The sequence below is a fragment of the Saccopteryx bilineata genome, chromosome 7, assembly GCF_036850765.1.
Source record: "Saccopteryx bilineata isolate mSacBil1 chromosome 7, mSacBil1_pri_phased_curated, whole genome shotgun sequence".
NCBI classification, from domain to species: domain Eukaryota; kingdom Metazoa; phylum Chordata; class Mammalia; order Chiroptera; family Emballonuridae; genus Saccopteryx; species Saccopteryx bilineata.
The window spans coordinates 82,014,339-82,027,481 of record NC_089496.1 but is presented as its reverse complement, the minus strand read 5'-3'; the positions used below and the strand labels follow the sequence as shown (position 1 = coordinate 82,027,481).

The window sequence follows — 13,143 nt, the reverse complement described above, 5'->3', positions numbered from 1 at the left end:
AGAGTCTGTCTGACTGTCTCTCCCGGTTTCCAGCTTCAGAAAAAAAAAAAGGAACTCAAAGAACTGTCATGCAGTTCTGCTGCCACAAGTTTCCAGTGGGAGGAAAGGGAGGTGAGAAAGGGCATACATACTCAACGGCACCCTGCAGCATCCTCTTAGGCCCCACACAGGTAGGTTTGGGAACTGAGGTTTTAGGTTACAGTGATTGGGGTTTGTCCAGAGAGCATGGGAAGAGTCAGAGGGTAGTGTGAGAAATAGGACTCTGCTACAGGGGTGGGGAGCCTCCCTTCCTCCCAGGCTCAGGGCAAGGGCTTGGCTCACCCCATGACCTAGAACCCATAACCCAGCCCCCTCATCCAGTCAGATACAAAGTGGCTCAGGCTGGGAGTGTGGCAGCGAAAGCAAGCCTAGAGCTGAGCCCCAGGCAGAGGGCCCAGGAGGAGTCCACAGACCCACAACTGAAGTCAGGATTCTGATGGGGAAATTCTCACACATTTGCAAAATGCAGCTATTGTTGTTTCAAGCACTGTCTACCTGAACAGATGCTTTTGATTTTCCACACGGGTCCACAGGATCCTGAACCCAAGCGGACACGTGTCCACATACAATACAGCCACACCCTCTCTTGATACATTTGAAGTCAGGTGTGTCTGTAACTCCAGCTAAGGGCCCAGATCTGCAGGTTCTGCCTCAACAAGAGAAGCTCCTTCTAAGTTTGGCCTTCTGGATTTATGAACCGGTTTCAGCCATGGCGTGAGTACTTATGCAATCCTAACACATTCACTAAACAGACAAAAGACTTTCCACTAGGCTAAAAGTTTCAGAAAGTTTTATATTTGTTGGGAAAACAGCTGTGTGAGCCTTGTTTGCTTGTACTTGGCCTGATTAGTGCGTGAGCATGAGTCAGTGCCACGTCTGTATAGTCTGTGTAAGGCTAGGGGTGCTGCCCTCAGGGAAGATGGTGGATTGCGAATGCCTGCCCACCACTGCGAGGGGCAATTTTGCTGTTTCTTTCCCTGAGCCCATGAGAAGTGGTTTTCCTCTGCCTGTTTGCTCCTCCACCATTGTGAGACTGTTAAACAGAATGGCCCAATGCAATTTCTCTACCATCTGCCTGAGTCCAATGTGAACCTGTCTGGCCTCATCCACCAGCATTAAATCTGGTGTAGTGGGCAGGAATTGTATTAAATTGGTATGGAGCCACCAACAACCTTGAGGGGTGGCATAGAGGAGTGGCTGTACCCTGTGGCTCCTTTTGGGAGCTGAGGGCTGGGTGTTTTTTACACCTATCTGAGAAGAAACTGAACGCTCTGTGCGAGAGGTCACCTGGTTTTCAGACCCCCAGGGTGAGCTGCAGACCGAGTGCCAACAGCAGCAGCAGGAACTGCAACAGTTGCTGGAGAAGGAAACCGACAGGGTTCGAGAGCTGCAGTGTGAGAGGCAGGCTGAGCACCAGTGACGTCTGGAATGGAAACAATCACTGGAGAAGGAGTTACAGGTGAGTGAGCTCCAGTTTGCCCTAGAATCTGAACTTTGGTGCGATAGTTGTTAGAGGAACAACTGCAGGATCTAGAGCTTGAGCTTTAGCTTCAGGCCAAGAGCCGGCAGCCGCAGGAACTAAAGTAGGTGCTGAAAAAGGAGCTGCATCCCAGCAGGTGGAGTGGCCGTGAGTCAGAAGTTGTAGTCGTTTCTGACTCCTCTGAGGAGGAGGTTTGGGATGAAACTGCTGCCTGCAGACTCAGAGCCTGGCCGGTCGTTACCCAGAAGGTAAAAACCCAGCACTCAAGAGTGTCTCAGCTGCAGGCACAACCCCTTCCGCAGGTAGTTGAGCACCATGTGGTGTCTGCCCTAATGCAGGTAGAGCTGCTGGAGTTGGGGGCTCAATTCAGGCAGAAACCCACTGAGCCCCTGGCAGACTGGCTACTGACATTGTGGGACATAGGGATGAATGGCATCATGCTCTCCAGAACAGAGATGGAGAAATTGGCTGCCATTACCATGCACTCCTCCTCGAGGCAGTGTCTTTAGAACTGCCATGACTGCCCTGGCCGGTTGGCTCAGCGGTAGAGCGTCAGCCTAGCGTGCGGAGGACCCGGGTTCGATTCCCGGCCAGGGCACACAGGAGAAGCGCCCATTTGCTTCTCCACCCCTCCGCCGCGCTTTCCTCTCTGTCTCTCTCTTCCCCTCCTGCAGCCAAGGCTCCATTGGAGCAAAGATGGCCCGGGCGCTGGGGATGGCTCTGTGGCCTCTACCTCAGGCGCTAAAGTGGCTCTGGTCGCAACATGGCGACGCCCCAGAGGGGCAGAGCATCGCCCCCTGGTGGGCAGAGCGTCGCCCCATGGTGGGTGTGCAGGGTGGATCCCGGTCGGGTGCATGCGGGAGTCTGTCTGACTGTCTCTCCCTGTTTGCAGCTTCAGAAAAATGAAAAAAAAAAAAAAAAAAAAAAAAGAACTGCCATGACAGCCAAGGAAACCACGCCTTATTAGAATGGGTGATGGTTGCCATTCGTACAGTCTGGCAGAATGTTCGAGACTTGCCAGGAGCAGTGAGTCAGTGGCAGTCTTATGCGGAGCTACAGCAAGTCCTCCAGGAACTGGGTATGAAGAATGTGTTCAACCTGAGGTCCCGTGGGCCAGATGAGGAAGTGTTTATGGTAGAGATGAGGGCTCTTATTCTCTGTGGTGCCCTGTCAGCCCTTTTTGGGTCACTAGTGGCTATCTTGGGCCCCTATGTGGGCATCCCATCAGTGCATAGCCCTCCCTCCCCCCCACAATTAACAAGAGAAATTGGCCTGTTAAGGTTACCTGAACACAGATGTGGGTAGATTTGATTGCAGCCGAGGGAGATAGGGAGAAATTAGATGGCAAGTCAAATAAAGTTATTTTGGAGCTTTGGCGGCAGTTTAAACCATAACAGAGTTTCCAGCTGCTGAGATGAATGGCCCCAGCAGCTACCAATAAAATGATTGGTGTGCAGGTGGCACAGTTACAAGATTATATAATGGAGCAACTGAGGGAGAGGAAGACCCCCAACACCCATTATTCTAATTTGAACAGGGGGAAAGCCTAGGAACCAGTCCAATGGGGATGGGTGGGGGACTGGAGAGCCCATGTGAAATTGGCAATCCACTGATCCACTTCTAATGTGCAGCAGGTGTTGGCATTAGAAGATAATAGGTGTGCCTGCAGCAGCTAAGAGAGCTGTCAAGGTAGCATAGGCCTTGAATGTGTTTGATCCTGCCAGGCCCTGTGAGCTGGATGTTCATGTAACCTCTGAGGGGTTTGGAAGGGGTTTGTGGCAACAGACAGTGCTTATGGCAACGTATTGGGTTTTGGTCCCAACTGTGAAAAGGCACTGAAGTCCCTTACTCATTAGTGGAGAAACAGTTGGCAGCTGTGTATGCTGCCCTCCTGGCCACTGAGAGTATTACAACCACAACTCCAGTTATGGTCAAGACAACATACCCTGTTGCAGGATGGGTGAGACTGGGCAACCAAACCATGTAGTGGTATGGCCCAAACCTCCACCCTGGCCAAGTGAGGTTCATACTTGCAACAACACTGTGCTCTTAGCACCAGCCCCTTGAGGCCAGAACTGCAGGAAGTCTTGGGTCCAGCCACTATATGGCCTTAGAGTCCAGTGCAGCTGGGGATCAGGAGGCAGATCCTAAAGTCAGTCCCTACCAGAAGGGGCAGCTGCCCATCCCTGAGGATGCCTGGTATACTGATGGTTCTGCCAGTGGCCAACCTGCCACGTGAATGGCCATAGCCTACCATCTGGTCACTGGGACTATTTGGACGGACACAGGCACAGGCCAAAGCAGCCAATGGGTAGAAAAAGCTGTATGACTACTTGCCTGTAATGAACTTTCATCTCTGTGATTTGCACCAACAACTGAGCTATCATTGACTGACCCTTTGGATTACTACTTGGCACATTAACCAGTGGATCTATGGGCTAGGCCATGTGGCAGAACTTATGGGAAATAGGACACTTTCTTCAATGGACACAACCCTGGACTATACAGGCCCCCCCACATACCATGGGGTAGGGGGCTAGAGATAGGCCTCCAGTTATCACCGTGGGCAGAGTGCTCAGGGAGACATTGTAAAGAGCACCTTTGTAATTAATGTATAACTTGTGCTGTTGCTATGGTCTGTTTACGTAATGTACCTCACGCCTCACACAGGGACCATCGTGGAAGATACCTGTCATGTAGATTGGGAGGTGAGCAACCCTAAAGGGGTGGACTGTTGGGGAAACAGCTGTGTTAAGCTTGCTAGTTTATACTTTGCCTGATTAGTGCATGAGCACGTGGCAGTGCCACACGTGTATAGTCTCTGTAAGGCTGTGGGTGGTTGCTCTCAGGGTGGATTGTGAATTGAGATTGCCTGCCCACCACTGAGGCGTAATTTTGCTGGTCGTTTGCCTGAGGCCATTAGAGCCAGTTTTTCCTGCCTGTTTGCTCATCTGCTGTTGCAAGACTCTATTAAGCGGGAACGGCCCAATGACTCCTGGGTCTGCAGCTCCTCTACCATCGGCCCAAATCCAATGTGAACCTGCCCGGCCTCAACTACCAGCATTACATTATTACAGTGTCCAATCCAGTATTGTTTCAATCAAATCAGGAAATAAAATGTCCAGAATTTATTTCTTTAAGATTCAGAACTCCTGGCCAAAAAAAAAAAAAGCCCTTTGATCTTCATCCCTTTAATCTAAATTCATTTGCATTTTAATGAACAATGTCTTCTATTGGCATAATACATTTTTTTAGTTGACTTTATTGGGCAGGAAGGGAGATTTTTAGACAGAACCACAAGTATGGGTCCTGTGGAGGATGGAAGATAGGAACTTTTACTGAACGGACCCACAGTACAAACCAGCAAAACGTGCAGATGTGATCAAGGGACATACAGTGGTCATGAGGATCCAGATGTTGAAGTGATATACACTGGTAGAACACTAATAGTAATGATTGTACACATATTCTGTAAACGTACCATCATATTTATTCTTTGATTACTGCAGTTATTTCTAAGCTCTTTTAGCAATAAATGTCAAGACTCCAGTTACAAAATGTTTTATTCCTCATGTTTACAGGATTCTGACAATTAGCAGAAAGTTTTCACATCCATCATATCCCTTCTGCTGCTCCTAATTATCTTCGCCTAAAGTAAAATTATTCCCATTTTAAGAATGAGGAAATCTGGGCCTTGGAAATGTAATATTCAGACTAAGGACAGTGTCTGCAGGTGGTAGAGTTGAGGCTGGACCTTGTATCCCCTTTGTCTTGTACGCTTCTCTGCAAGCAAACATTCAGCTCAAGCAAGCTCTGATATTTACTGAATGTGTGCTATGATTCAGTATTCTGTGATCCACTTTAATCAGTTATTCCTTTTTTTTTTTTTTTTTTTTGAGAAAGTGAGAAGCATGAATTCGTTGCCCACTTAGCTGTGTATTTTATTCTCATGGTGACTGGCAACTTGAGCCAGTGACCTCGGTTCCAAACCAGTGAGCACTGCATTTGGGTCAACATTCTATCCACTGTGCACTGAAAGGTGAGGCATAAGCAGTGATTTTTAAAAATGTTTTATTTATTGTCTGACTAGTGATGGCATAGTGGATAAAGCATCGACCTTGATTGCTGCTGGCATTGCCAGTTCAAAACCCTGGTCTTGTCAGTTCAAGGCACATAAAGAAGCAACTATGAGTTGATGCTTCTCACTCCCCTCCCATTCTCAACCTCTCTAAAATCAGTAAATAAAATCTTGAAGTTTTTGAAAAACAATTTATTTGATTTTACAGAGGTTGGGGGTGGGGGGAGGAAGAAGTATCAGCTCATAGTTGTTTCCCTTTAGTTGTTCATTGATTGCTTATGTGCCTTGGCCAGGGAAGCCCAGGGATTCAAATCAGTTCCAGGTTGACCTTTTATTTATTTATTTATTTATTTATTTATTTATTTATTTATTTATTTATTTATTTTTTGGACAGAGTTGGAGACAGGAACAGATAAGGACAGACTGGGAGAGAAGCATGAATTCTTCGTTGTAGCACCTTAGTTGTTCATTGATTGCTTTCACATATGTGCCTTGACTAGGGGCTACAGCAGAGCAAGTCACCCCTAACTCAAGCCATCGACTTTTGGGTTCAAGCCAGTGACCATGGTGGTCATGTGAGGACTTCCACATGCTGGGCCAAAGCTCTACCACTGAGCCAACATGCCAGAGCTTCAATCACTTCTAATTAGTCCGACCTGTGGTGGCAGATAAAATGCCAACCTGGAATGCTGTCACCAGTTTGAAACCCTGTGCTTGCCCTCAAGGCACATACAAATTTATGCTTCCCGTTCCTCGCCTCCACCTTTCCCTAAAAATCAATAAACTCTTTATTAAAAATATAAAACCACAAAGGAATATAAAGTTCTAGGTTTCCCTTTGCTTTTCTTTTTGAAGAGGGGAGGCAGACTCTGGTATGTGCCCTGCCGGGGATACACCCAGCAAGCCCACTGGGGGGGCCCACTAGGGCGCGATGTTCTGTGAATCTGAGACTGCTGCTCCCACCCAGCCATCCCAGCGCCCGGGGCCAAATTGCTCATACCAGCCATGGCTGCAAGAGGGAAAGAGAAAAAAAGAAGGGAAAGGGGGGAGAAGCAGACAGCTGCTTGTGAAAACTGGTTATGAAAACCGGGACTTCCACATGCGGGGCTGATGCTCTACCTCTGAGAAACTGGCCAGGGTCTTCTCTTTGCTTTTCATGCTATCTATAATGCATCCAGGTGTTTTCCCTCATCTTTTCTGTCCAGTACATACTTGATAAATGAATCCACAGTGAGGTCTTTCACTTTTCCTATAATTGTTAGGAAATGGAGTATTCAGTGTTTACCTGGTTCTTTCTTTGGAACGTTATTCCTCCTTCATGTCCCAAACATGTTCTTTATTTATTGACATTTACAGGAGGTGAAGTCTCAACGCACAGTTCCTTCACTTTAGTTGTTCATTGTTTGCTTGTATGTGGCCTGCCTGGGCAAGCCCAGTGTCGAACTGGTGACATCAGCATTCCAGACACTATCCACTGTGCTGCCACAGGCCAGGTGACTGAGCATGCTCTTACTTGGTGAGCAAAACAGATTAAATGAGAGGCTGGAAAAGATTAAACAACAGTACACAAATGTTGCTGAAATATCGAGTGAAATGAGATCATAGAGCTAACTGGAAACCTAAGAAAGAACAATTCCAATAGATTAACAAAGGATGAAAATCTGACTGGAATGGGTTCCAGAAAAAAAATAGAAGAAGAGAAACACAGACGTGAATACAGACTTTTGAAGGAGTTTGCTATAAAAGAAAGAAATGAGGTATTTCTGTTGGATCTAGCTAGAACAGCTCTGTCCACAGCAACGGGAAAGATACGTGGTCAGATACGCTGGCGGGCTTACAGAGACGCAGTGGTAGTAACCGTCAAGTCCTTTCTGATCTCATCGTGTTAGTACCAACAAGGAGCAAGGCAGAAAGGGAGGTGGTGTCACAGATGTGAGGACAGAGCTGAACCTACTGTTACATGCTCATTTGGGAGAATGTGAGAGGAAAGACTTAAAGAAAAATTTAAAACCACTAAGCAACCAGCCAAGGTTCCGATGACTATTCAAGTAACTATGATTGGTAAACATTTCCAGTTAAAACATACACACACCTGCTATGCAGTCTATTCTTTTCTTTGAATGTTCTCTCAAACTGGTTTTTCCTCTGGATTCCAGTTCCATTAACCCGAGGCTGAGATAATCTGATCTACATTTAAATACACATGGTGGCAAGAATAATATTTTTCCAAGAAAGAAAATCCTACACAGAAATGTATGGTTCAGGGAGCATTCGGTTCTCTTCTTCATAGCCCTCTATTATATACTGGATTTAAACTGTTATCATTTTATGTTCCTCTATCATGAATTTTGCAGTATTTATATTCTTAGGTCTTGTTTTTTCTAGTAGTTTTTAATGCCTCCTTGCCACGCTCACCCCCATTGTAAAATTTAAGGGTCTCATCTTTCTTGTTCTGTACTGGTTTTGCATGACATATTGCTACTTCCGATTTCTGGTCTCTTGTTAAGACCCTACAGTAGGCCCTGGCCGGTTGGCTCAGCGGTAGAGCGTCAGCCTGGTGTGCGGGGGACCCGGGTTCGATTCCCAGCCAGGGCACATAGGAGAAGCACCCATTTGCTTCTCCACCCCCATCCCTCCTTCCTCTCTGTCTCTCTCTTCCACTCCCGCAGCCAAGACTCCATTAGAGCAAAGATGGCCCGGTCGCTGGGGATGGCTCCTTGGCCTCTGCCCCAGGCGCTAGAGTGGCTCTGGTCGCGGCAGAGCGACGCCCCCTGGTGGGCGTGCCAGGTGGACCCCAGAGGGGCGCATGCGAGAGTCTGTCTGTCTCTCCCCGTTTCCAGCTTCAGAAAAATAAAAAAGGAAAAGGAAAAAAAAAGACCCTACAGTATATTGCAGAGCCTTCTCTGCATTAACCCACCGAATATTCAGTTGGAATATTTATATGACATATGTATAATCTTAATAAATAAAACCAAGTCAGGTAAATAATGAATAGCGTCTGACCAGGCGGTGGCGCAGTGGACAGAGCATCGAATTGGGACATAGATGTACCAGCATTTAAACCCTGAGGTCACCAGCTTGAACATGGGCACATCTGATTTGAGCAAGGCTCACCTGCTTGAGACCAAGGTCACTGGCTTGAGCAAGGGCTCACTGGTCTGCTGTGGCCCCCCGGTCAAGGCACATATTAGAAGTCAACCAATAAACAACTAAGAAGCTGCAATAAAGAACTGATGTTTCTCATCTCTCTCCCTTCCTGTGTCCATATCTGTCCCTCTCTCTGACTCTCTCTGTCACAAAGGAAAAAAAAAAAAAGAATAGCAATGCCTGTCAAGACTTTAGCTATTGGCCCTGGCCCGTTGGCTCAGTGGTAAAGCGTCGGCCTGGCGTCCAAAGTCCCGGGTTCGATTCCTGGCCAGGGCACACAGGAGAAGCACCCATCTGCTTCTCCACCCCCCTCTCCTTCCTCTCTGTCTCTCTCTTCCCCTCCTGCAGCCGAGGTTCCATTGGAGCAAAGATGGCCCGGGCGCTGGGGATGGCTCCTTGGCCTCTGCCCCAGGCGCTAGAGTGGCTCTGGTCGGGGCAGAGCGTCGCCCCCTGGTGGGCATGCCGGGTGGATCCCGGTCGGGTGCATGCGGGAGTCTGACTGTCTCTCCCCGTTTCTAGCTTCACAAAAATACAAAAAAAAAAAAGACTTTAGCTATTATTTCATTTGAGCCATTCTCTCTAGGAAAAAGAAAAATTAATAAGATTATCTTATAATCTTCATTTATTTGGTAAACCATTTTATACAAATAGAACCTAAAATCAAACAATTTCTTATTTAAACAGAAAGCACAACCCCAATCTTTCCCCCATTAAAAGCCTACTCCATAAATGAAGTACCAAAACCCACACACTGTCCTGCTAATGAAGGGAAATGAGGGGGGGAAAGACATTCAACTTCCACAGGAAGACTGTATAAATCTGGCAGTGGTTAAGTACACATCAGGATGTACCCAGAAATACTACTGAGTATGAAAAATTAACTGTAAATTTAAACTCAACACTTCTTTGTTCTTAATAAGGCTCATAAACTAATAATTATATTGCAATGTTACATTTTGTGAAGTGATATAATCAAAAAGTAAAGTGAACAATCTGGATGTTAACACCAGAATAAGTAAATCTAAATGTAAACAAGAATCATTAAAAGATATTCTTTATCTCCAATTTAAAACAAGCAGTCAGGACTGGAATCTTCAGAGTTTTCTAGTATCTTGAAAATCCCCATCTTCTCTTTAATTGGTCCTGATGCAGTCATTTGATCTAAGAGAAAAATATTAAAACAATTAGTTACTTTTTAAGTGTTAAGAACCTAAACAGGAGTATTTAGAAAGATGTCCAATATGTTACGAGATGTGACTCAGCTACCCACAGAAACATGGGCCTTTTATTCCTTAGTCACTAACAGGTAATAGTACAGAAGCAATAGAATTTACTATTCTTTTTTTTTTTTTTTTTTTTTTTAGTTTTATTAATTTTTAGAGCGGAGGGAGAGTGAGAGAGAGAGAGAGAGAGAGAGAGAGAGAGAGAGAGAAGGGGGAGGGAGGAGCAGGAAGCATCAACTCCCATATGTGCCTTGACCAGGCAAGCCCAGGGTTTTGAACCGGCGACCTCAGCATTCCAGGTTGACGCTTTATCCACTGCGCCACCACAGGTCAGGCCAGAATTTACTATTCTCTTACCACAGCTGGAACTGGCCTCCAGAGTACACACAAACAAAAATAGTTTGCCAATTAAAATTCTTCTAAAGTTAAAATACACAATACAGAGAAATAAACAATATCCATTTGAACTGTGTTCTCAGAACTGTATTTTTTTAAAAAGCGCAATCAGGCCCTGGCCAGTTAGCTCAGTGGTAGAGCGTCAGCCTGGCATGAAGAAGTCCCGGGTTCGATTCCTGGCCAGGGCACACAGGAAAAGCGCCCATCTGCTTCTCCACCCCTCCCCCTCTCCTTCCTCTCTGTCTCTCTCTTCCCCTCCTGCAGCCAAGGCTCCACTGGAGCAAAGTTTGCCCGGGCACTGAGGATGGCTCTATGGCCTCTGCCTCAGGCGCTAAAATGGCTCTGGTTGCAATGGAGCATCACCCCCTGGTGGGTATGCCAGGTGGATCCCAGTTGGGCGCATGCGGGAGTCTGTCTGACTGCCTCCCCGTTTCCAACTTCAGAAAAATACAAAAGAAAATAAAAAATAAAAAGTGCAATTATAGTTAGGGTCAAAATGACATTCCCATTGCCAATGTGATCTTTTATATTTCTGTCCATCTCTACTGGTTTGATTCTATGTCATCACCCTGATTTCTTGGAAGGCCGAACCATCTTTGTAAGTGTTCCATGGCCATTTCTCCTCCCCAGCTAACTAACTGCCTGCTCATGTTGTCCATTTGTCAGGTTCAGTTTTATTTACATATGAAAAACACTTTCTATTTGTTATGCGTTACAAATGTTTGTGGTTTGTCCCTTATCTGTTTATTGAATTACTCTTTTCTTTTTGACAGAGAGAGAGAATCAGAGACAGGGAAAACAGGGGAAAGACAGGAGGAAGGGATAGAGATGAGAAGCATCAATTCTTTGTTGCGACACCTTAGTTGTTCATTGATTGCTTTCTCATATGTGCATGACTGGGGGCTAGAGCAGACCAAGTGACCACTTGCTCAGGCCAGCAACCTCGGAGTTTCTAACCCGGGTCCTCCACATCCCAGTTCAACAATCTACCCACTGTGCCACTGCCTTGTCAGACTGTTTATTGTATTACTTTTATAGAAGGCTTTAAATTATTGGAATAAAAGCTATCAATTTATTTTAGTCTGTGAGTTACCTTAGTAAAGATATCTTCTCCTAAAATGAAGTCATACATATACTTTTCTATCTTTCAAGTAAAACGTTCTGGCCTGACCAGGTGGTGGCAAAGTGAATAGAATATCAAATTGGGACGCTGAGAACCCAGGTTCAAAATTCCAAGGTCACTGGCTCAGCTGGTGCCCCAGTCAAGGCACGTTTGAGACAGCAATCAATGAACAACTAAAGTGCCACAACTACTACAGATTGATTCTTCTCATCTCTCTCCTGCTCAAAAAAAAAAAAAAAAGTAAAAAGTTTTGCTTTCAGACGCTGGCCAGATGGCATAATGGATAGACTGACGTTCATGGCAAGCTGAGGTCACAGATTTGAACCTGGATTAGGGTACATGCAAGAAGCAACCAATGAGTGTACAACTAAATGGAACTACTAAGTAGAACAAGCTGATGCTTCTCATTCTCTCCTCTCCCTCTCTTCAATCAGCAGTCCAGGTAGACGCTTTATCCACTATGCCACCACAGGCCAGGCCCCTAGGCTGATTTTTATAAACTGTCCCCGCATTACACACTAAATAAGAAACACTTCCACTCTTCTAAGTTGAAAATGCTATTTCTGTCATTTTTTAATTTTCCAAAGGAGTGTGGTTGAGTTTCTAGATTTCCCATACCACCAATTAATTTAACGTATGCTAATTCTCCATTTTTATGACTTTTTAATTAAGTCTTACTTAATACCTGGTATGTTCTATTTTGTTCTCTTCAGAATTTTCTTGGCTTTTATTCCTTTATTCTTTCATAAAAAGTTTAAGACAGCCTGTCCATAGTTCTTTAAAAAGCCATATTGGATTTTTTTTTTTTTAATTTTTTTTTTTTATTTATTCACTTTAGAAAGGAGAGAGAGAGAAGAGAGAGAGAGAGACAGAGAGAGAGAAGGGGGAGGAGCAGGAAGCATCAACTCCCATATGTGCCTTGATCAGGCAAGCCCAGGGTTTCGAACCAGCAACCTCAGCATTTCCAGGTCGACGCTTTATCCACTGCGCCACCACAGGTCAGGCCATATTGGATTTTAATGAGAAAATCAAAACAAGAAAAATTGACTTATTTTTTAATATTTAACATTCATTTCCATGAATTTGGTTAAATATGTACGTTTATTCAGCCATTCTGTTCATATTCTTCTATACGGCCTTAAAGAAATTGTGATATTTCATTCTACTCATGTTAGTTTTGTAGCTATTTTAAGATCTTATTTTCTAAACCATTATTGTGGACACACATAATATTAATTTCTATTCTAAGCAACCTTCTTAAAATTCTATTCTAAAAACTTCTATATTTTCTCAGACTTTCTACAAATAATTAAACCATCTGACAATATAAGCAATTTGAACTTTCTATTCTTATTCCTCCAATCTATTTTTGATAGCATTAGTTAAGAGATTTTGTGTATACTATACAATACTATGAGTTGTTGCCCTTGAATGTTAATTTTGGTAGTAATTTCATAGATGAATGCATTTTATTAGGGAAAGAACATTCTTATCTATGCCTGTTTCAAACACTGAGGGTGATTATGATGTTGTATTAAGTGGGTTTTCAGTATTATTCTTTTATTCAGCTAATGTGAATTATAATTTTGAAATGTTACATTATCCTTTTATAACTTATATTCCTCTAATTTTTATTTCATAATATATTTAAGGTTTT

General features: G+C 44.7%; 1 protein-coding gene across 1 annotated transcript in view; it reads right to left on the bottom strand.

Annotated features, from left to right (window-relative positions):
* Positions 1-5,117: 5,117 nt before the first annotated feature.
* The window catches only part of HELLS (helicase, lymphoid specific), a 53,190-nt gene continuing 45,164 nt past the window's right edge, over positions 5,118-13,143 (bottom strand). Inside the window, exon 22 of the mRNA XM_066239569.1 lies at positions 5,118-9,905. Within this exon, the coding sequence (XP_066095666.1) occupies positions 9,811-9,905 (95 nt within the window). The 3' untranslated portion in view covers positions 5,118-9,810. The remainder of the gene's footprint in view (positions 9,906-13,143) is intronic.